This window comes from Canis lupus, chromosome 9 (assembly GCF_003254725.2).
Source record: "Canis lupus dingo isolate Sandy chromosome 9, ASM325472v2, whole genome shotgun sequence".
Lineage (NCBI taxonomy): Eukaryota > Metazoa > Chordata > Mammalia > Carnivora > Canidae > Canis > Canis lupus.
The window spans coordinates 37,455,630-37,477,630 of NC_064251.1; the positions used below are offsets into that span (position 1 = coordinate 37,455,630).

The 22,001-nt window shown below is 34.9% G+C and overlaps 1 protein-coding gene and 1 pseudogene across 3 annotated transcripts in view; both read left to right on the forward strand.

The window, feature by feature from the left end:
- Positions 1-22,001, forward strand: part of USP32 (ubiquitin specific peptidase 32) — a 217,935-nt gene that overhangs the window by 171,228 nt on the left and 24,706 nt on the right. For 2 of the 3 annotated variants that reach the window (XM_025440746.3, XM_035720943.2), the window contains exons 13-23: positions 3,302-3,497; positions 5,350-5,525; positions 6,359-6,499; positions 10,950-11,109; positions 14,911-15,065; positions 15,967-16,048; positions 16,867-16,941; positions 17,405-17,543; positions 17,799-17,904; positions 19,673-19,846; positions 20,825-20,999. In XM_025440746.3, coding sequence (XP_025296531.3) covers positions 3,302-3,497; positions 5,350-5,525; positions 6,359-6,499; positions 10,950-11,109; positions 14,911-15,065; positions 15,967-16,048; positions 16,867-16,941; positions 17,405-17,543; positions 17,799-17,904; positions 19,673-19,846; positions 20,825-20,999 — 1,579 coding nt within the window. The remainder of the gene's footprint in view (positions 1-3,301; positions 3,498-5,349; positions 5,526-6,358; positions 6,500-10,949; positions 11,110-14,910; positions 15,066-15,966; positions 16,049-16,866; positions 16,942-17,404; positions 17,544-17,798; positions 17,905-19,672; positions 19,847-20,824; positions 21,000-22,001) is intronic. The other variant, XM_025440747.3, reaches the window with a different exon arrangement.
- On the forward strand, positions 5,811-5,943 carry LOC112655712 (U4 spliceosomal RNA; annotated as a pseudogene).

Sequence of the window (22,001 nt, forward strand, 5' to 3'; positions counted from 1 at the left end):
AAGAACACCTATAGGAAAAATAAAGTGATTTTTCTGGAGGATAATGAAGTGACCTGGGAGAAGACTTTAATTTTTCAAGTTATTCTTTCAGAATGGCTGTTCTATTAGTCTTACTCCATCTTTATAGGAAAAAAGGAAATGATCCAAAAGCTCATTAAAATATGAATCTTTCTAAAAAGCAAGTTCCAGAGCAAGTAATACATTCAGTAAGAAATCAGTTACCTATACTCTAAATGTTTGGAGCACATTATAAAAACAAAAGTATGAGACTATAATCCTCACTAGGGCAGTGGTTATCAATTTTGACTGTATAATAGGATCATTTCTTTTGAAAGAAAGAAAGAAAAGAAATACCTCTGTTCTATTTCTAAATCAGAAAACATAATTGAAAAAAAAAAGATTGAATTAATATAAATCAGTCATTTTTGTTTACTGAAAATTTATTTTGAAACCTAATTTAAATTTAATTCTTTTTTGTTGGAATGGACTCAGAAAAGCTGTGAGATCAATATTGTGCTTAATTAAGAAATTGCCATGAAATCCGTACTCTGAAGGCCAAACATATGATTAATAATATAAACAAATCAAACCTAATTTACATTTCTACTTCTTTGACCATAGGTCATTTTGGTTCTGTTGTTCTGTTGTCTAATTTTTATTTCTTTGGTGGATAGTCTAACTTAAAATATTGATGAGGGGCACCTGGCTGGCTCAGTTGGTAGAGCATGTAACTCTTTATCTCCAAATCATGAGTTCAAGCTCCACATTGGGCATAGAGTTTACATAAAAAAATATCCTGATGGCTCAAAAATCCACATTTAATGTAGATTCCCAGTTTTTAGTCATTTGTGTACTATGGCCATCATATTTTGCCATATAATGCCCATACATTATTTATTTAATGTGTTTATATAAGGGGCACTAGGGTGGCTCAGTGGTTGAGCATCTGCCTTTGGCTCAGGTTGTAATTCTAGGGTCATAGGATTGAGTCCTACATTGGGCTCCCTGTAGGGAGCCTGCTTCTCCCTCTATCTATGTCTCTCCCTTTCTGTGTGTCTCTCGTGAATAAATAAATCTTCAAAATTATAGACATGTTTATAAAAATAACTTTTATCATTTTTATGTAAATAAATGTATTTTTTAAACCATTTCATCAGTATCTTAAAAAGAATATCAGTGTCACACTCCAGAAATAGAAAGTCAAAATAAATTCAATGAAAATAAGATATAATATCAAATTCCAGCTAAGTAGTGTTGCCCTTTAAAGACTAGTATTAAGGTCTGTTCTCTCTTAAAAAGAGAAATTTATCAAGTGTTACATTGGCAGATCAAGTATTAAATTAGCACATTAAAAAACAAGATTAGCACATTAGTACCAAACCAGGACCTTTTCCTTGAAGTAATTAGAGGATTGAGAGAGACTTGAATAGGGAATGACTTTTTCACTGTGAACTAAGGTTATTTAATACCCAAAATAACCTGGGACTTTTCCCATTCTTCAGGAAAGTTACTAATGGACAGAAGATGCTAACATGAGTATCTGTAATAAAGAATCTATATGCTTCTGAATTGTGTGAGGTTTTAACAATTGCTATTTTAAAAATTTAATCCAAAAAGTGAATTGGGGGGATCCCTGGGTGGCTCAGTGGTTTAGCGCCTGCCTTTGGCCCAGGGCATGATCCTGAAGTCCTGGGATCAAGTCCCACGTCGGGCTCCCTGCATGGAGCCTGCTTCTCCCCCTGCCTGTGTCTCTGCCTCTCTCTCTCTCTCTCTCTCTCTCTGTGTGTCTCTCATGAATAAATAAAATCTTAAAAACAAAACAAAAAGTGAATTGGTCTGTAGAAAGAAATCTAAGTTTTATTGCCACTCTTTCTATTAAAGGCACTGAAAATTCTTCAGAGCTGGCTTCTGAAGGTCTACAAATTGATAGTATTCACCTGGCTTATAGATCAAAGAGGAGAAAGTATGTAATAAAATGTTGATACAGTGTCTCCCTGTTTAGGCTAAAATTAGGGGTGCTCTAATTGCATTAAGAGAAACTAAAGCCCCACTGTGAGAAACTAATAGCCCCACATGCTATTACGTACCCCCTCAGATGCCTGTGGGATCTTGTTTCACTGGTTAATCACTTTAGTCTTTCTCTTTACCCTCTCAGTTACAGATATCCTGATCTTCTAACAGCATTCATAGATATACATTCTCAAAGTCTTATTTTTTTTTAATATTTTATTTATTATGAGAGATACAAAGAGACAGAGACACAGGCAGAGGGAGAAGCAGGCTCTATGCAGGCAGCCTGACATGAGACTCAATTCCAGGTCTCCAGGATCACACCCTGGACTGAAGGCAGCGCTAAATCGCTGAGCCACCTGGGCTGCCCCTCAGAGTCTTCTATTTCTATTTTTCTATTACTAAACTTAGTAGAAAATAATTCTGTGCTAGTAGTCTCTGCTTCTGCTACTGTACAATCTCTTGATTTTCCTCTCATCATTCAGATTCGGTGTCCTTCTCAGATTCTTCCATTGCCTATTTTGTAAACATTGATCTCTCCTTATTCTACATATACCATGTTCTTATGCTTTGGGAAGACTCTGGGGCTCCAAATTTTTATATTCCACCTCTTTTTCTGTCTTGAGCACACAACTCAAGCGTCCAGGTAGCTCAGACAAGAATATCCCAGAATATCTCAAATAGTTGTATTAACTCATATACTTTATCTTAAAAAGGTGTCAACTCCCAGGGCACCTGGGTGGCTCTGTGGTTGAGCATCTGCCTCTGACTCAGGTCATGATCCCAGGGTCCTGGGATCAAGTCCTGCATCAGGCTCCCAACAGGGAGCCTGCTTCTCCCTCTGACTCAGGTTGTGATCTCAGGATCATGAGATCAAGCCCCATGTCAGGCTCCATGCTTGGCGAGTAGTGTGCTGAGGATTCTCTCTCCCCCTTTCTTTTTGCTTCTCCCTTCCCCTCTCTGAAATAAGTAAATAAATTTTTAAAAATAAATAATAGGTAAACCTATTCATACATACATCATTCACTCAGTTTGTGTCAAAGTCCTTTGCAGTATGTATTCCCAGTTTGCCTTACCAATTTTATTTATACACACACTTTGAAAAAAGTAAAATTTAGTTATACATTAAAGTGTTATTAAAAAAAATAAAAAAAATAAAGTGTTATTAATCAGCAGTAGCAAACTACTGGAGGATTAGAAGCAATAGATAATTTGGGGATTCATTTTTAAAGGCTGCTTAGTTATCAGATTATTAAATTTATATCTCAGTCTCTGATTTCATGATTTTTAGGATGCCAGCCCTGTTGTAATTGAGCTATCATCTGTTCTGAATGGAGGAAAATATTCAATTGGAACAGCAGTACATTGTATAGAGCAGAGTGAAGATAGAATTGGAGGAGGCAGCCTTAGTTATGTGAACACCACAGAAGAGAAATTTTCAGACAACATTTCTACTGCATCTGAAGCTTCGGAAACTGCTGGCAGTGGTAAGTATGGCGTGTTTCCCATAAAGTTTATTCAGGGTCACTTCTTAAAGGAGTATACTTTGTCAGAGGGTGTCCTTTCTAGGATATAATCAGACTTCCATTCACAGCAGTAAGTTTTGAATGAAATGGTCAATTAAAAGATTCTTGAATGTATTCTTGAATGTAGTAGCTTTACAAAGAGAAACTCTTCTATATTCTACTTCATTAATCAATTTGAAAATGATTGGGGCATCTGGCTGGCTCAGTTAGTAGAGCACGCAACTCTTCTCTCAGGAGTCATGAGTTCAAAGCCAACACTGGGCATGGACCTACTTAAAATAAATAAATAAACTTGTAAAAAAAAAAAAGACAAAATATTTTCACTGTTTTTGTTGATTAAAGCCACTTCTCTCCCTATTGCTATTATTTTGTCATTAAATTTAGATTTCAGAAGACAGTTGTTGAGAAACTCTAAAATTCCATCTCCAAGACTGTCTCTGCCTTCATTGGATTAAGTGCACCCTCATATCAGATTATACAAACATTTGAGGCCAGAATTGAGGGAATTTTTTATGAAACTATTGAGAAAAAAGCCATAATGCTTCCCATAATCCCCTACCTACCTAAAACTCAGTGTTTCTACACATTTGGAGGAAATGCTTTGATGTATTTGTGGCCTAGCTGAGTTGAGTTGATCCCTATTACTCTCCTAATAACACTAGCAATGCTCTCAGCCTTACTCTGTTGTTATTCCATCTTTGAGATCTTTTCTCCTTTCCATGAAGGGAGCTGGCAAATTGGACAGAGCTGGCACCTTCTCTACAAAGTTCTTTGTATCTCCTTCTTGTTCCCCATCTGACATTATAGCATCACTCAGCAGTCCTAGAAGTGCTCTCTCTGAGGAGCTTTAACACCCAGATTTTTTCTTTAACCTCTCTAAGGTCCTTTTTGATATGTGCTTACTCTGACCTGTGCTATCCACAGGCTGGTAGTGCCACAGACAAAAGGTTTAAAGTGATTGATGGCTAGAATGTTTACCTGAGATTAGTCTATAGTTCAGAGTTGAAATACCTTAAAATAGCATTGAGGTTCACAACTCTAAGTCATCATGAATCAATTTTATGTGTGTATTTTTCTATTATAACCTGGCATGGCTTCCTTTGAAATAAATTTATTAGGAAACAATTCCTTCCTCTCTGGCACTCATCTGTTAGAGTTCTTGTTTTAGCTCCTTCCCTTTGGTTTAGAGACTTCTTATGACCAGGCCAGTCTTCCAAGAACATTTGGAATGTGTTTACAGGTGGAAGAGAAGAATTAAAGGTGACTGTGTGAGAGCCCAGCTATTTGGCCATACTTTTCTATCAGAGGATGTATAATTTTTGTGAATTATTAGATATTTCAGGAGGCAGGCCAGATGTTCATTTGGTAACAGTTGTGGGTTTTGTTTTTTGTTTTTCAGATTTTTATTTATTTTGGAGAGAGAGCATGTGTGTGAGTGGGGGGCGGGACAGAGGGTGAGGGGGAGAGACAATCTTAGGCAGACTCCACACTGAGCTGAGTGTGGAGCCAGACATGGGGCTGAATCACATGACCCTGAGATTATGAATGAGCCAAAGTCAAAAGTCAGACACTTAAAGCAGCTGCACCACCCAGGCACCTCATTTGGTAACAGTTTAAAGTTTTTCTTCCACCTAGTGTTATGCTAGGTATTGCCCAGAAGGATTACGTTTATATTTCCTACCTTCTACAGAGTTATCAAAATCTTGTACTAACATGCCAATAGAAAAATAGCATTAATCTAATACATGGACATAGAGTTCATATCTTTATGGATAATAACTAAAAATAAATTCCATCCTCTTTTCTTTTACAGGCTTTCTGTATTCTGCGACACCAGGGGCAGATATGTGCTTTGCTCGACAACATAACACTTCTGACAATAACAACCAGTGTTTGCTAGGAGCCAATGGGAATATTTTATTGCATCTCAATCCTCAGAAACCAGGCGCTATTGATAACCAGCCACTAGTAACTCAAGAACCAGTAAAGGTAAGTAATATGACATCTGCTTAAAATAATTCTCTTTCAAGTGGCATATAAATTTCACTCTAGAGATTTTAACGTATAGCACGACATTCATACATTCATGGTTCATTTAATTAACTGATTGTAGATGGAGATCTCTGCAGAGTATATTTCTGTGAGAATATTTTTTGATTTAGTAATTGCGTAGAAGCAGTGTAGTAATCCTTAGAAATATTCTTAGGACAGCTACTGTGAAAATGTAGTCTTATGTGTATGTGGGATTTTTTTTCCCAAAAATAATATTTTCTGAGCTTTGCGCAGTGGCAGTATCATAGCCAATGAGGTTTATCTGAGGCGTGATTATTGCTAATTAACTTTTCCCAAAATAATATTTTCTGTCGTTTGAATGAAATCTGTGAAAACCAGTCTTATTTCCAAATGCTCCAATGATTTTTCAAATGATTTGCCTTGAGTTCTTTTTTTTTTTTTAAGATCTTTACTTATTTATTTGAAAGAGCACACGTGCGAACTCACGAGTAAGCACAGCAGGGGGGGAAGGGCAGAGGGAGAAGCAGGGAGCCTGACATAGGGCTTGATCACAGGACCTCAGGATCACAATCTGAGCTAAAGGCAGACACTTAACTGACTGAGCCACCCAGGTGTCCCTTGAGTTCTCTTTCTTAAATAATTTATTCTGAAAGTTAAAAATCTCTTTAAGAAAATACGTTATTTTTCAGTAACATGAAACTGAGTAGTGACATAGGTATTTGTTCTGTATCTAGACTTTGTTAAAACACAAGAGACTATAATACTAAAAATATTTTTTAAATCAACATTTGTATTCCATCCTTTCTAAGGCTACATCACTAACACTAGAAGGAGGACGATTGAAACGAACCCCACAGCTGATCCATGGAAGAGATTATGAAATGGTCCCAGAACCTGTGTGGAGAGCACTTTATCACTGGTATGGAGCAAACCTGGCCTTACCTCGACCTGTAAGTATAACCAATGGTGCTTATATAAGGAACAGCCCTAGCTTGGGTCATTACTTTCTGTATGAATCTCACTATCCACAAATTAGTTCTTACCTATAGCAGCAGAGTATCAGTACTGTTGAATAAAATTTATGTTCTTTTACATTTATTCATTCATTTTACTGAGCACTGTATTGGATACCAACTATACAATGATATGCCTATGAAGTGGGTGATTTACATGGAGTGGAGGGAATAGTAACTGGACTAAACAAAGTCAAGGTATTATGAGGCTGAGCTATTAAATAAGTTCTCCATATAAACTCAGACTTTAGGATATTGCAGGACTTAGGCTGGAGCAGAAGTCTGAGAGCCAGTGCCGAAAAGTTCAGTGAATGTAGGAGAAATGGTGCAGTGATTAATTCTGAAACTTCTTTTTATTAACCACACAGGCATCCAGTTAGGGGTTGGTTCATCCCATAGTTGTTAGTGGATTTTTGGGTTTTGTCTTTTTGTAGGAAGGACACACAAATGATCATAACAAATGATAACAGGAATCCAAGGCTAATGAATTCTGATTGTTGCCATTACTAGGATGAGTCATTCAGAGCATAAATAAAATGCTCTAAGTAATTTAAAAGAATAATTTAAAAGACTTGAAGTATATAATATCAAAATAATCGTGAATTAACTATACTTTTATGTTATTGAGCTTATATAGTAAACAACAGGACTCATGTCCTGAATACTCTTCCATGCAGTAAAATACTTTGTAAGAAGGTTCTTTTTGTAGATCAAGAAACACTCTCCCTCACATTAATGTCCAAGATAGAACTTTCTTATACCAGGAAAGCTTGCATAGATGAGATACTGTAAGTTAGATCACTTCCAAAAAGAGTAAAAGTCTGCTATAAAGCCTTAATCTATAATTTTGACTAATTACATTTATTAAAAACTGTGTTTAGGTCAGAAGCAGGAATTTGGGATTTGTGTTTGTTGGCTCCAAAATATTCCTACTGTATTTGGCATCAGAAATTCTAGAAGATATATATTAAAAATAAATATACATAGAAACATATACATATATACTTTATTCTTTACATATTGGAAGGTAGGGTAGTCCTTCAGTTAGTTGCTTAATTTCTGGGACTTTCCTGCTATGTCTTAATATTCTATATCTGGGGAAACATTGTGATAATTGTTTGACATATATATAGTTTGATGTTTTAGAGCCTGCCTAGATTTGGATTACCAATGTTCCAATCTAAATCTTAGATTCCTCCTCTGTAAAGTGGAAATAACAGTTATCTACTTCATTAATGTTATTTTGATAATTAAATAATATATATATGATTAACAGTATCTGATTTATAGTAAGTGGTTAGTAAACATTGACTTTTGCTAATACCATCATCATCATCATAATTATTAGATGAATTTTTTCAGAGCCTCACACAAGGTCATGTTTTTTACATTGATGTCAGACAAATATTAAAATAATCTTACTAAATCGAAACTGCATTCATTATGGCTACTTCATTATGGCTTGGTAGTATTTTCTTTTAATCTCTATATATAACACATTTGCCTGATTCCAGGAAAAAATGCTGCAAAAAACATTTAAAATATGGTGTTTTCAGGTAGGGAGTAAATACTAAAATTTGCCATGACAAAGTTAAAAATGAATACTTTCATACTTATATTAAGTCAGACTATGTATTTAAAAATATCTTTGGGGTAGCTGGGTGGCTCAGTCAATTAAGCATCTGACTCTTGATCTCAGCTCAGGTTTTGATCTCAGGTCTTCATAAGGTCATAAGGTGTGGAGCCTACTTAAAAAAAAAAGAAAAATAAAAACATCTTTAATTTGTACATGTGATATGATACAGATACAGTGATACAGAAAAAAAAAAGAAAATAAAAATCATGTCAAATCCTACTATGTTAAGAGGTAACCACTATTAACAGCTTAATGTACTTTTTTTCCCAAACATTACTCTATGCCTTTTCACATACATACATAGATAGATATGGGTTATTTATTTGTTGAGGGCAGAGGCAATGGGGAGAAGCAGAGTGAGAGAGAGAATCCTAAGCAGATTCCACACCCAGCTTGGAGCCCAATGTGGGACTTGATCTCACAACCCTGAGATTATGACCTGAGCCAAAATCAAGTCAGAAGCTTAATCATCTGAGCCACTCAGACACCCCATGTGTGGGTAATTTTATGAAATTGAATTATCTTATACCTGGTGTTTTATGATCTGCTATTATTTTCAATCTAACAGCTACTGTGGATGTCATTGTAGGTTAATAAATTTAGATCAAAAAAAAATTTAGATCTATACCATTATTTTTAGTAATTGCATAATGATCCTTTATATACTTTGCATACATATACATATATATGTACATAAATCATAATTTATTAACTAATCACCTACTGATGGATATTTAGTTTGCTTCTAGTGTTTAATTTTAAAAAACCATTTCTGGAAAAAAATTTCCTAGTGAGAATTTTTTCCCCAAACATGTGATGATTTTTTTAAGATAAATTCTTGCAAATGAAATTATATCTATTGTTTTCCGGTTATCTTTGAAGTTATTAGCAAGTTCAAAGACAAGAATAATTAAAATATAAATAAATATGTTTTTGTATGTTTGTGCATAAGAATTTGTTAATTGTAATTTGCTCACAAAATCACTTGTTACCTTGGCAAGCAAGATGCATATATTATAAAAACTACTTCATTATCAGTTCAGATTCTGCCAAAGGTATGTCTTATGTAGTCTGACAAATACAGATACTGAATTATTAACCTTTTCTCAAAACATATTAAACCGAAATCATAAGAAATTATGGTTGGCTTTGTAGGTATTAGTGCCTATGTAGAAGTAGACAGACTTCTTCCAGCAGTCTTAGAGGAAAATACCAGGGAGAGCCTTTATACTGCTTATCATGTAAGGTCCCCAATGGGGGACCAATGGAGCTTTTCTTTTTTTTTTTTAATTTTTTTTTTTTTTTTTATTTATGATAGTCAGAGAGAATGAGAGAGAGAGAGAGAGAGGCAGAGACATAGGCAGAGGGAGAAGCAGGCTCCATGCACCGGGAGCCCGACGTGGGATTCGATCCTGGGTCTCCAGGATCGCGCCCTGGGCCAAAGGCAGGCGCCAAACCGCTGCGCCACCCAGGGATCCCCAATGGAGCTTTTCAAATACCATACAATAGCGTATCAGAATATGCCAAATACTTTTAAGAAAAAGTCCTACTAAAGGTTTAGTTTATAGCATTGTTTTCATTTGGTTCTTTACTGCCCCCTCTTGACATTAAAAAGTGCTCTATTGTAGAAAACATTGGTTACTAGGGCAGAGGGAAATAAAATAAAGCCTCATCACTTGAGACATTACAAATTATGTAGAATTTTATGTTTTAAGGTGTGTTAATCCTATCCTTTTGAAATACTAGCTTGATAATGTTCTATCTACCCTTGACCTCGTAGAACAATAGTTTTCTAATGAAATGTTTTCCTGTGTCTTTGGGCTGGCAAGCACATTATTGGAGGGGGTTATTGAAAAATCCTCTTTCAACAACATGAATCTCAGCTTTGGGCCTCCAATATAGTTGTTTTAATCATAGACAAAAGTATATTGAACAAACCTATTATAATAGAATATAGATAGCAAAATTTTTTAAGTTTATATTTTATTTATTTGATAGCACAAGCATAGAGAATGACAGGCAGAGGGAGAGGGAGAATCAGGCTCCTTGCTAATAAGCAGGGAGCCTGATGGGGGGCTCAATCCCAGGACCCTGGGATCATGACCTGAACTGAAGGCAGATGCTTAACTGACTGAGCCACTAGGAGCCCCAGAAAATTTTTATATGAAAACACTTTTATCCTTACTAATATAAGAAATAAAATTTTAAGCAAATTTATAGTACTGTATATGTGTTAAAGAAACTAGGTGTTTTCAATTCATGTCTACTGATAAGATTTTATGAGAGAACTATGTTCATACATTTCTGAAAATACTGTAAATTACAACACTTTGGGTGACAAAATGACTTAATATAGTTAATAACATGGCCTTCCATGCTTTTTGACTTATAACTCCAGTCCTAAGAATTTGTTCTTTAAAAGGCCATCATTAATATACACAAAATACATAAAAGTGAGAAGAATTATAGTATGAAGTTAATAGAATTAATAGTTAAGATTTCTCCTCTTTATCTCAATGTTACTTGCTTTTAAATAAAAGAGGAGAAAATATTCACCAGGGGTTCTAATCTTAGAAGATGGGTTTAGGACCAGGAAACTGAGAGTATATAAGAAATCTATGAATCTAACCAAGTATAGGTGGTAAACCTATTGAACATTTTAGTTAAAAAATAAATCTTAGAAATTAGGTAAAAATGACCAGTTTTGTTTCTTCTTTCATGGTGATCACATTGTATCTTTTATGACAACAGGTGATCAAGAATAGCAAGACAGAAATCCCAGAGCTGGAATTGTTTCCTCGATATCTTCTCTTCCTAAGACAGCAGCCTGCTACTCGGACGCAGCAGTCTAACATCTGGGTGAATATGGGTATGATCAGCCTGAGAATGTTTCCTCAGCATTTACCAAGAGGTAACTTAAGAATGCAGCAAGAATACCATGCATTTCTTTAAAAAACAAAAGCAACCAAGTTGCTCAAAGTCTGGTGCCACTATACTAATACGTATTCCCATCGGCTTTCATACAGAATCAGTAAATCATCTGTGGGGCCTAAATCTATGGTCATGCGCAAGACTAGATGAGGTAGTGGCAAAATCTCAGCAGCAAACTGAGAATTTTTTCCCTTTCTAGTTTGAAAACATACAAAGAAAATAGAAATACATTTCATATACTTTGTTTCATTGGAAACAAGCCATTGTAAATTATTTGCCTGACCTAAATTAAAAATCTGCCAGTCAATGACTGACTGGTCTTTTCAACTCCACTCAAATTTCTGAAAAGTAATTTCTTTCACAATATCATATTTTTGCTTGTTTACTGTTTTTGGGACTTTTCTGATAAAACAAGATACAATTCTCGCTTAATCCAGAGAGCCTTTATTAGAGACAGATAATATAAAATGAAGGATATGTTTTTGAAAATTAAAATGACACATTTGCTTTGAAGAACATCAAGCCTACCAAAATGATGTATAATTCCTGTTTTAATGTATTACATGGGAAAAGTTCCCCCTTTGATTTCTCTGTGAGGCTAAATTTTATAGACAGGTAAGACTTGCTCTATACTTTTGCTTTGCAAATATTTGACTTTGTTCTTCAGTGGAAATAATGAGTTAATCTATTTACACAAAGTCTAAGACTTTATGTAACAATGCCAGAATATATATATATATATATATATATATATATATATATATATATATATATATATAACAATGCCAGAATATTATTAATATAACTTAGTATGCAAGAACTACCTGTGAACCCAAACCAACTCTATAAGTACCATTCATCCTTTGAAATCAAATATTTAGTTTTCTATCTTCCTTAAAAGTTATATTCAGATAATATATGAAGATTCTTACACATATTATTTGGTAAGAATTATAGCAAAGCATTGGCTTTTTCTGCCTAACCAAACTTTGTCTTTGGCAAAAATGTCAAAATCAAGGAGCAGTGAAATAGAATCACTATAAAACATTCTTGATTTAATTTTCCATTGAATAAAAGTTTTTTGTTTTTTGTTTTTTTGCCTTGCTTCCATGGCACCCATAGCATATATTTTTCAATTTTCTTTGAAAGATAACATGAGAGGCAAGATGTGTTGTTGTACCATTAGTAAGTATTCTTTGTAACTCTTGTGCTGATCCTAGATTTCTGCTGCTTCTGTAAATTCTACTAGATTTGTTGATGCTATTCAAAAACATAAAATTATGTGTAATAAGTGGCTGCCTGCTTAATGAGCTATGCTATAAAAACTGTCTAGAATTCAAATAAATTTCTTATGTGGCTTATGACAATAGAAATTGACTTGGACACTACACTCGCAAATGCTTCTGAATCCTAGAACTGAGTATATGCTCCAAATTTATTCTTAATTTGAAATTTTATTCCTTACTAATTAGTTCTGAAATCAATCATTAATCATATTGAAGTTTACAAAAATATGCTTTCTTGCTGTAATCTTATAACTAATCCTCTGATGTATACTTAGAGAAATTTGTTCTTTTATTTTCTCTTAGGAATTATCCTTTGCTTGCTGATAGTAAAAGATTTGCTAAGCTTTTCTAGTTTAAAAACTGATCATGGTTGGGCTTTGTTCTGCCCTAACATATTTTTCATCTTTTTCATTACTCAATGTGTTAGGACTGTTTACTAGGCTCTTTTATTACTTTTGAAGTGATGAGTATACAAACTGATACAGTATACTTAAATGTATACTTATATGTAGCCATGTTGACAGATAAAGAGGTCTTTGTTTCTTGGTTGGTTTTTCAGCCTATTTTAGGTGAGTAAATTCTTTTTGGAAGCTTTTTAAAAGGCATATGATACCAATATTTTTATTTGCTTTGTTTAGTAGGTGAAAACCCAAAAGCATTTAATAAGAGGAAAAAAGCTATGTCTCCATTGGATAGGTAGAAATTACCTGGCAGGTATAATCTTACCCTAGATGGCTTATATTGATATGCTAAGTTTATTTTTATTTTGGATTACTAAGTAAACTATAACCTACTATAGCTAGAGAGGACCATTTTAAGCTATAGCTCTTTTTTTTTTTTTTTTTTTTAAGGTTTTATTTATTCATGAGAGACAGAGAGAAAGAGGCAGAGACACAGGCAGAGGGAGAAGTAGGCTTCATGCAATGGAGCCCAATGTAGCACTCGATCCCGGTTCTCCAAGATCACGCCCTGGGCAGGTGCTAAACCACTGAGCCACCCAGGAACCCCTAAACTATAGCTCTTGCCTGGGTTTTTGGCTAAATAGTTAACCAAGGTTTAGTTGATTGTTTTAGCAACCTATATTTTGACTCATTCAATCTCGTCACTTCATCTCCCTTCTCTTTTGAAGTATGTGGTTAAACTTGTTAAATTCTTCGCTTTTCTCTTTCCTCTTATTGCCATTCTTTTTGTTTCTTGAGCCCTCTAGAAATTCAAGATTATGCCCGTTGTCCTCTTATTGAGTGGGCAGGCCCTACAGTCTTCCTCCCTCTTACCTTTTCAGCCGGGCAATTTTTTTTCACAGAAGCGCCCTTGGTTTCACTTTCAACTCTGTTTGGGCATTGTAGAGTCTATGCCTATTTCGAATTTTAAAGAAAAGTTTCTTGTGTAATTGTACTAATGTGCCAGGTAATTGGGGCATTTAATGACTGAGAGTGATGGGATTAGTAATTCAAAGACGGTTTATTTTAAGAAAGTGGGTCAGATTATTAAATAACAAAAATTCAACAATGTAAATGTTAAAGATCTAATTGGCTTTATTAATCGATTTATGAGTCTTGCAGCATCCCATCTAGCAAGTAGAGAAGTGCTCCTGAGGGCTACAGGAAAGAAGATTTTTAAAGGGTAGGGAGTGGAAAAAAGGAAATTTTTCACAAAGATTCTGTTTTAGACAAGATCTCCCTTTTAAGGGGAAAAGCAGGGGTCTATCAATAAATGTCCTAGTACTGACCAGGAATACCCATGTTGAGTGTTTAAAGGTTACATTTCTAGCAGGTTTGAAACTGCAGTTAGGTTAGGTATTAAGTCTTGGTTTATAAAAAAAAAAAAAAAAAAAAAAAAGTCTTGGTTTATGAACTTAGGACTTTAACCTAAGTGATGCCGTTTTGGGCCAGTGGTTTTTGTTTTTTTTTTTTTACCAAATCCAGTTATCTGTAGAATTCAAATCCAGTCCCATTATAATCTTCCCCATTCTTACACTGAATATTGATTTTGCTATTGAGTGTCACCCTACTGGGGGCAGCCAAGATACCAGTGTCTGTTATTGATACTTTGCTACTCTTTGGAATCCAAATACCATCTCTTACTTGGGCTCTGATTTTGTTGCTCTTTCTTTCAAAGTTAAAGGCTTCAACTTACTTTAACACAGTTGGTCTCCTATCTTCATTTTAAAGCTTCTTAATTTACAAGATTATTAAACTTTTAATTCTTAGGCACCTGGGTGGCTCAGTTGGTTAAGCATCTGCTTGAGGCTCAAGTCATGATCCCAGGGTCCTGGGGTCAAGCCACACATCAGCTCTGTGCTCAGCACAGTTTTCTTGTCTCTCTCACTCTTTCCCTTCCCCCGACCTCCACTTGTGCTCTCTCTCTCTCTCTCTCAAATCTTTTAAAAAATCAAAACTATAATTCTCATTTCTCATCATTATTTCCTAAAGCAGTCATTGCTGAGGGTTTTTTTACATATGCCTTTTTCCTTATTATGATTACTATGACCATAGGAAATGTACCTTCTCCAAATGCACCATTAAAGCGAGTCTTAGCCTATACAGGCTGTTTTAGTCGAATGCAAACCATCAAGGAAATTCATGAATATCTATCTCAGAGGCTACGCATCAAAGAGGAAGATATGCGCCTGTGGCTTTACAACAGTGAGGTAAGTCATTTCCTATCGTAAGGTGACACGTACACATGTTGAAAAGATCCAAACAATACAGAAATATATAGTGAAACTTCTTCATTCCCATCCTTTGACCTCTATTTTCTATTCTCTTCAGAGATAGTGCCATTAATTGCTTATATAGTCTTCCTAACATATGCAATGTGTTTTCAGATTATACTCTGAAATTGGAATGTAAGTAGTTTTAACCAGTTCTCTGTTCCATTGTTCCCTCTTTTTACATCCTCCTATGATCACCATCGAGAGGCAGTATAGTATAATATGTAATAGTTAACACAATTGCTGGAGCCCCACTGCCAGTGATTAAATCTTGGCTCTGCCACTTGTTTAGTTGTATAACCCAGAGCAAGTCACTTAACTGTCTCAATTTTCTTGTGAGTAAACAGGCAAAACAATAGTACCTCCCTTAGAATAATTGACTTAATTTTGTGAGCACAAACAAAAACATGTAATTTCATGTAAAAACATGTATACTTTGATTTTATATTTTTGGTTCCTAGTAAGTTTCATTCTTAACATTAGCATGTTTACTGAATTTCATACTAGGTACTAAGGAAAATTTCTTTTGTGTGCTTCCGGGAATCTACATCTCAATTTTGGTTTGATGGGTGATAAATCTTCTGATCTCCCCAAAATTCTGTTATAACTTTGTTTTAGAGACATGAAGTATTTGTTTATGAAGTAGACATTGGTTTTCTCTCATTTTGCCAACCTAAATTATAAATATTTCTGAACAACTATACTATGCCAAATACCTGTCATATGAGGTAGGGAACTACAAGGACATGTTTAATTGTTTTGTCATTAATATTTACTTCCATTTCCGTTTCAAGTCTAGTAATCAAATTAACAAAAACATTTCCTCCTCCATACACAGAATTACCTTACTCTTCTGGATGATGAAGATCATAGATTGGAATATTTGAAAATCCAAGATGAGCAGCATCTGGTAATTGAAGGTACAAGATGGAAGCATATATCTTTATTAGATTTTAGGAAAAAAATTTAAAGATTTACTTACTAATAATCCATTTTATAATTTTTCTAAATATTACTTGATCATTATACTCTTTATAATAAAGAAAAACTATTAAGCTCTTATGTAATGCTACCTACTATCTAGATTGCTTTAAAAGAAAAATATGTCTACATTCATTAGATGGCAAGGGATGGAAACATTAGGTAGAAACAAGTGAATCTAGTTATAAGTGTACAAAATTTCTTAAAAACTTCAAGCTGTCTTTTTGAGTTTGAGTAAGAAAAACTTTTTGGCACAGTTAGTGGCAGAGGCTTTCCTTAGTCATCAACATTGGTCACTTACCAACAGAGCTTACTTGTATATTCACACATAGATTTACACATGTGCACATGTCACTGAAAACTTAAAATGTATCTTTTCTCATCAAGGTTTTTGGAAACATTACTAGCTTCCTTTGTATTAAAATACATTACTCCAACAGTTGTCAAAATTTAAGAAGGAATTGTGATAATTCTAGTGTATTAAGTTTAAGAGCTTTAATTACTTCTATAAATTTTTGAGTATAATTTTAATTCAGGTAGGTAATTGAAGGAATAGCTTACTAATGAATTGTAATCAAGTGACTATATAGTCCCCAATATAAAGAGTTGGAATGGTTTCAGAATCAATTACTAAAATTAACTCGATTTTTTTTTATTTCTAATTTAGAAATAAGAACTTTTTCTTTTTTTTTTTAACAGAAGCAATCCAGTGGGTTGAATGGATAAGAAATTAACACATTCCTCTCTATCTTTCTAGTTCGCAATAAAGATATGAGCTGGCCTGAGGAAATGTCCTTTATAGCCAACAGTAGTAAAATAGATAGACACAAGGGTAAGTCTCTGGTTAATTATTTTTAGAAAGCTTGTTTTTAAAAATTTTTTTTTTTCTTTTCTCATTATTGAAAGGTTAACAACTTTTTGCTTTCTAGTTCAAAAGGGATTAGGTCCTCTTTTACTTTTCTCTTTCCTGAAGCATCAAATCTCTTTCTAACCTTGAAATTAATAATTCATATAAAGACAGTACTAGGAGAGAATTGTTTGAATTCTAAAAAACTATTATAGCAGTTAGAATCATTGCTGCTTTTAGATCACAAATGAGCTTGGATTATCATGATTGCCAATGACACTTGATGAAAAACCTTCCCTACTTTAGCATTCTAAGACCAGATGAAGAAGTATTAGCTCCATTTAGCTGATTACAAGAATTATAAAAATCATTGCATTGAATGCAAGTGTGTGTTTGGTCTGCGACATCTTGTTGTAGTTAGCTTCCTTTTCGTATTTGTTTCTTCTAGTTCCCACAGAAAAAGGAGCCACTGGTCTAAGTAACCTGGGAAACACTTGTTTCATGAACTCAAGCATCCAGTGTGTTAGTAACACACAGCCACTGACACAGTATTTTATCTCAGGGAGACATCTTTATGAACTCAACAGGTAGTATTTCCTGATTCATTGCCATCTTTTTTATGACTTTGTTATGAACCCACTATCACTTAAATTTCCTTTTCACCCTAGAGGAAAAAAGTCTTATTTTATTTGCCCTATTGGGTATGAATAAGGGGCAAAGGATACTTCTCTTATTTTAAAAAGATATTTTGATGTGAAAAAATAGATGCTAGACATTTCTATGCCCATGTGATTGTGATTTATGAGAACCTTTGGCAACAAATTTTCCTCTCAAACTTCTAGGACAAATCCCATTGGTATGAAGGGGCATATGGCTAAATGCTATGGGGATTTAGTACAGGAACTTTGGAGTGGAACTCAGAAGAATGTCGCCCCATTAAAGCTTCGGGTAAGCAGGTTAAAATGATATGAAAGTATTTACGTCCTAAGCAGTTGTTTAAGTAACTGGTTTTTTCTACATGTTTTTTATGTTTAGCTTTTTAGTTTTAATGTGTTTTAAATCCTTCATGAGGCATAAACTAGGTGTCAGATACTTCCCCTTGTTGAAATGTATGCAAAATACTGATAAAGATGCAGTGTTAGGAAATGATCAAAGTCACAGTCTAAATTTGGGATATCACTCAGTTTACTAATTTATCAAATATCCTACTTGTACATAGAGTAAATCTTCCTTTGTTATTCCTTTACTGTTACCAATATTCTTACTGCAGTATTCTCTGAGCCTAGTAAATGATACTCTATACATTTTTAACATTACTAAGATAATTCTATCTATTGAATTTTAAAAAGCAGCAAGAGGGGCGCCTTTGTGGCTCAGTTGATTAAGCATCCAACTCTTGATCTCACCTCAGGTTTAGGTCTCAGGATTGTGGTTTAAGCCCCACATTGGGCTCCAGGCTGAGCATGGAGCCTAATTTTTAAAATAAATAAACTTAATTAAACAAAAATAAAAAGCAAAAAGAGGGCAGCCCTGGTGGCGCAGCGATTTAGCGCCGCCTGCAGCCCAGGGCGTGATCCTGGAGACCCGGGATCAAGTCCCATGTCGGGCTCCCTGCATGGAGCCTGCTTCTCCCTCTGCCTGTGTCTCTGCCTGTCTCTCTCTCTCAATCCCTCTCTCTCTGAATGAATAAATAAATCTTTAAAAATAAAAATAAAATAAAAAGCAGAAAAAATATAATTATTGAAATAGATACAAATTTTATATTAATATATATAGTGCAATTAGGATTGTTATTTTTAGGATTATTTTTTTAGGATTGTTATTTTTAGGATTATTTTTTATCTTTAAAAACAATACAAAAACTTTTTAGATTAAAAATTAATAATCAGGGGATCCCTGGGTGGCGCAGCGGTTTGGCGCCTGCCTTTGGCCCAGGGCGCGATCCTGGAGACCCGGGATCGAATCCCATATCAGGCTCCCGGTGCATGGAGCCTGCTTCTCCCTCCTCCTGTGTCTCTGCCTCTCTCTCTCTCTCTGTGACTATCATAAGTAAATAAATAAAAATTTAAAAAAAATAAAAATAAAAATAAAAATTAATAATCATAATAACTAAAAATTTGACCACTTAACCACTTCCAGGGACTGACTATTCTAATTACACTATGTGTATTAACTCATTTAATCCTCTAAATAGACCTAGAATGTAAAACAATATTATCCTCATTTTATGGCTTAGGAAACTAAGGTTCAGAGTGGTTAAATAGCTTGCCCAAGATTATAAGCTAGTTAGTAAGTCTTTATAGCTAAACACAAGGCTATTCTGCTTTTAATAATAAAAGTTAGGATACAAGACTAGAAAAGTTAACTGTGAAAGAAAACCATAACGGGAACTTTTTCTGTGAGAGCAAATGCTATTTTAATATTTCTGTCCTACCTTTCTTAAATAATACCTATGTACCTAAAGAACTGTTTGCTTATATGATACCGAACCTGGGACACAGTATTGGCCAAAATATTGGGCTTTTTTTTTTTTTTTCTTGTCATCTGAGATGAAACCTAGAAAGATTTTGTGATTTTTCAAAATATATTTGCTGAAATTGAGGCAGACTAAATACTATTTACCTTCTTATAATGCCTCTGAATGAATTATGGGGCATTTTCATTCCAAATTTTAAGGGGTAGCAAATAATGAGTTTGATTCTGGTTATATTTATAGTGGACCATAGCAAAATATGCTCCCAGGTTTAATGGGTTCCAGCAACAAGACTCCCAAGAACTTCTGGCTTTTCTCTTGGATGGTCTTCATGAAGATCTCAACCGAGTCCATGAGAAGCCATACGTGGAGCTAAAGGACAGCGATGGCCGACCAGACTGGGAAGTAGCTGCAGAGGTTTGTCGGTTTTGAAGTTCTAATATAAGCAATAGATAAAATGCTCTGGCCACAAATGTATATTACGTAACTTTTAATGCTAACTAAACTATTCTGTGATAAAAAATTTTACTGTGGAAGTGATGGAATTTATATTTCTCTGTGTAATTCTTGTTTGGTAACAGCAAAACAAAGCATCTTTAATGCAAATTTTTAAATGTTACCTTTTTACTTTGTAAACTTTTGGGAAAGGATATAGGAATGATTAATCAGAATTTCAGGAGTCCCATAATTTCTAAAATAATATATACAGTGATTAATAGGCATGTTTTATCTGATTTTAAATGACAAAAAACTTTAATACTCATCATTGTTACCATGGAAAGAACAAAAACATAGGATTTTCCGTCTGAATTTAATATCATAGGTTGAGCAGAAAGAATCACATTCCATTCAAGAACTAGTATTCTAGGGATCCCTGGGTGGCTCAGCGGTTTGGCGCCTGCCTTTGGCCCGGGGCGCAATCCTGGAGACCCGGGATCGAATCCCACGTCAGGCTCCTGGTGCATGGAGCCTGCTTCTCCCTCTGCCTGTGTCTCTGCCTCTCTCTCTCTCTCTCTCTCCTCTGTGTGACTATCATAAATAAATAAAAATTAAAAAAACAAAAAATAAAAAAACTTAAAAAAAAAAGAACTAGTTTTCTAAAAAAAGAAAAAAAAAGAACTAGTTTTCTGTACTTAGTAGGTGGTACATTTTAAACTACATATCTGCATTGTAAATTTACAGGCAGAAAGCTTCCGTATTTTAAATGAAGATTAAGAATTATGTACTTTTTTTATTGGAGTATAGTTGACATACAATGTTATATTTGTTTCAAAGGATTATATTCTTGACATTTAAACCTAATACATTTAGCCACTTTATTTGAATTTGTGTAGAAATAATTATCTTTTGGATTTTGGGGGGGAAAAAAAGCTCTCTAAACTTTTTCCTTGCTAGGCCTGGGACAACCATCTGAGAAGAAATCGATCAATTGTTGTAGATTTGTTCCATGGGCAGCTGAGGTCCCAAGTCAGATGCAAGACATGTGGGCATATAAGTGTCCGGTTTGATCCTTTCAATTTTTTGTCTTTGCCATTACCAATGGACAGTTATATGCACTTGGAAATAACAGGTAGGTCACAAAGTTCTGAAAAATTACTTAACTCCAATGTCTTTTACCTTATTCATGTAACCTGAATTAGTAAGTATAGGGATGCCTGGGTGGCTCAGCAGTTGAGCATCTACCTTTGGCTCAGGCCTGATCCCAGAGTTCCGGGATCGAGTCCCATGTCAGGCTCCCTGCATGGAGCCTGCCTCTCCCTCTGCCTATGTCTCTGCCTCTTTCTCTCTCTCTCTCACACACGAATAAATAAAATCTTTTGTAAAAAATGAATTAGTATAGTCATTTCTTTATAATGCATTCTCATAAAAATTGACCCACATGTTATAATCTAGCAATCTAATTTCAGACATGATTTAAAGTTTGAAAGACCTGAAACATAGGTCTAAGGCTCATGCCCATTGATTTCTCTATTAGTTTCAAACATGCCAGAAACTCCTTAAAATTTTGCAAAACCACTCATACTTCTATGTCAGATAAACATGAAAAAAATAATGATTTCACTTAAGATCATCCCTGAGTACTATCTATTGTAGTTTATATATAAAATAAAAATTCTAGACTGAGGGGTGCCTGGTAGGCTCAGTCACTTAAGTGTCTGCCTTTGGCTCAGATCAGGATCCCAGGGTCCGGGACGCCTGGGTGGCTTAGTGGTTGAGCATCTGCCTTTGGCTCAGAGCATGATCCCGAGATCTGGGATCGAGTCCCACACCGGGCTCCTTGCAGGGAACCTGCTTCTCCCTCTGCCTGTGTCTCTGCCTCTCTGTCTCTCTGTGTCTCTCATGAATAAATAAAGTCTTTTCAAAAAAGAAAGGGTCCTGGGATTGAGCCCCACACGAGGCTGCCTGATCAGCAGAGACTTTGCTTCTCCCTTTGCCTCTCCCCCCACTCTCTCTCTCAAATAATAAATAAAATTCTAGTCTGAAATGTTTGCTATTTCCAAGTGTGTTTGTCTCTCTCTCACTCACTCACTCTCATACACACACAGGAAAGCTTTCAACAAAACCTGCATTT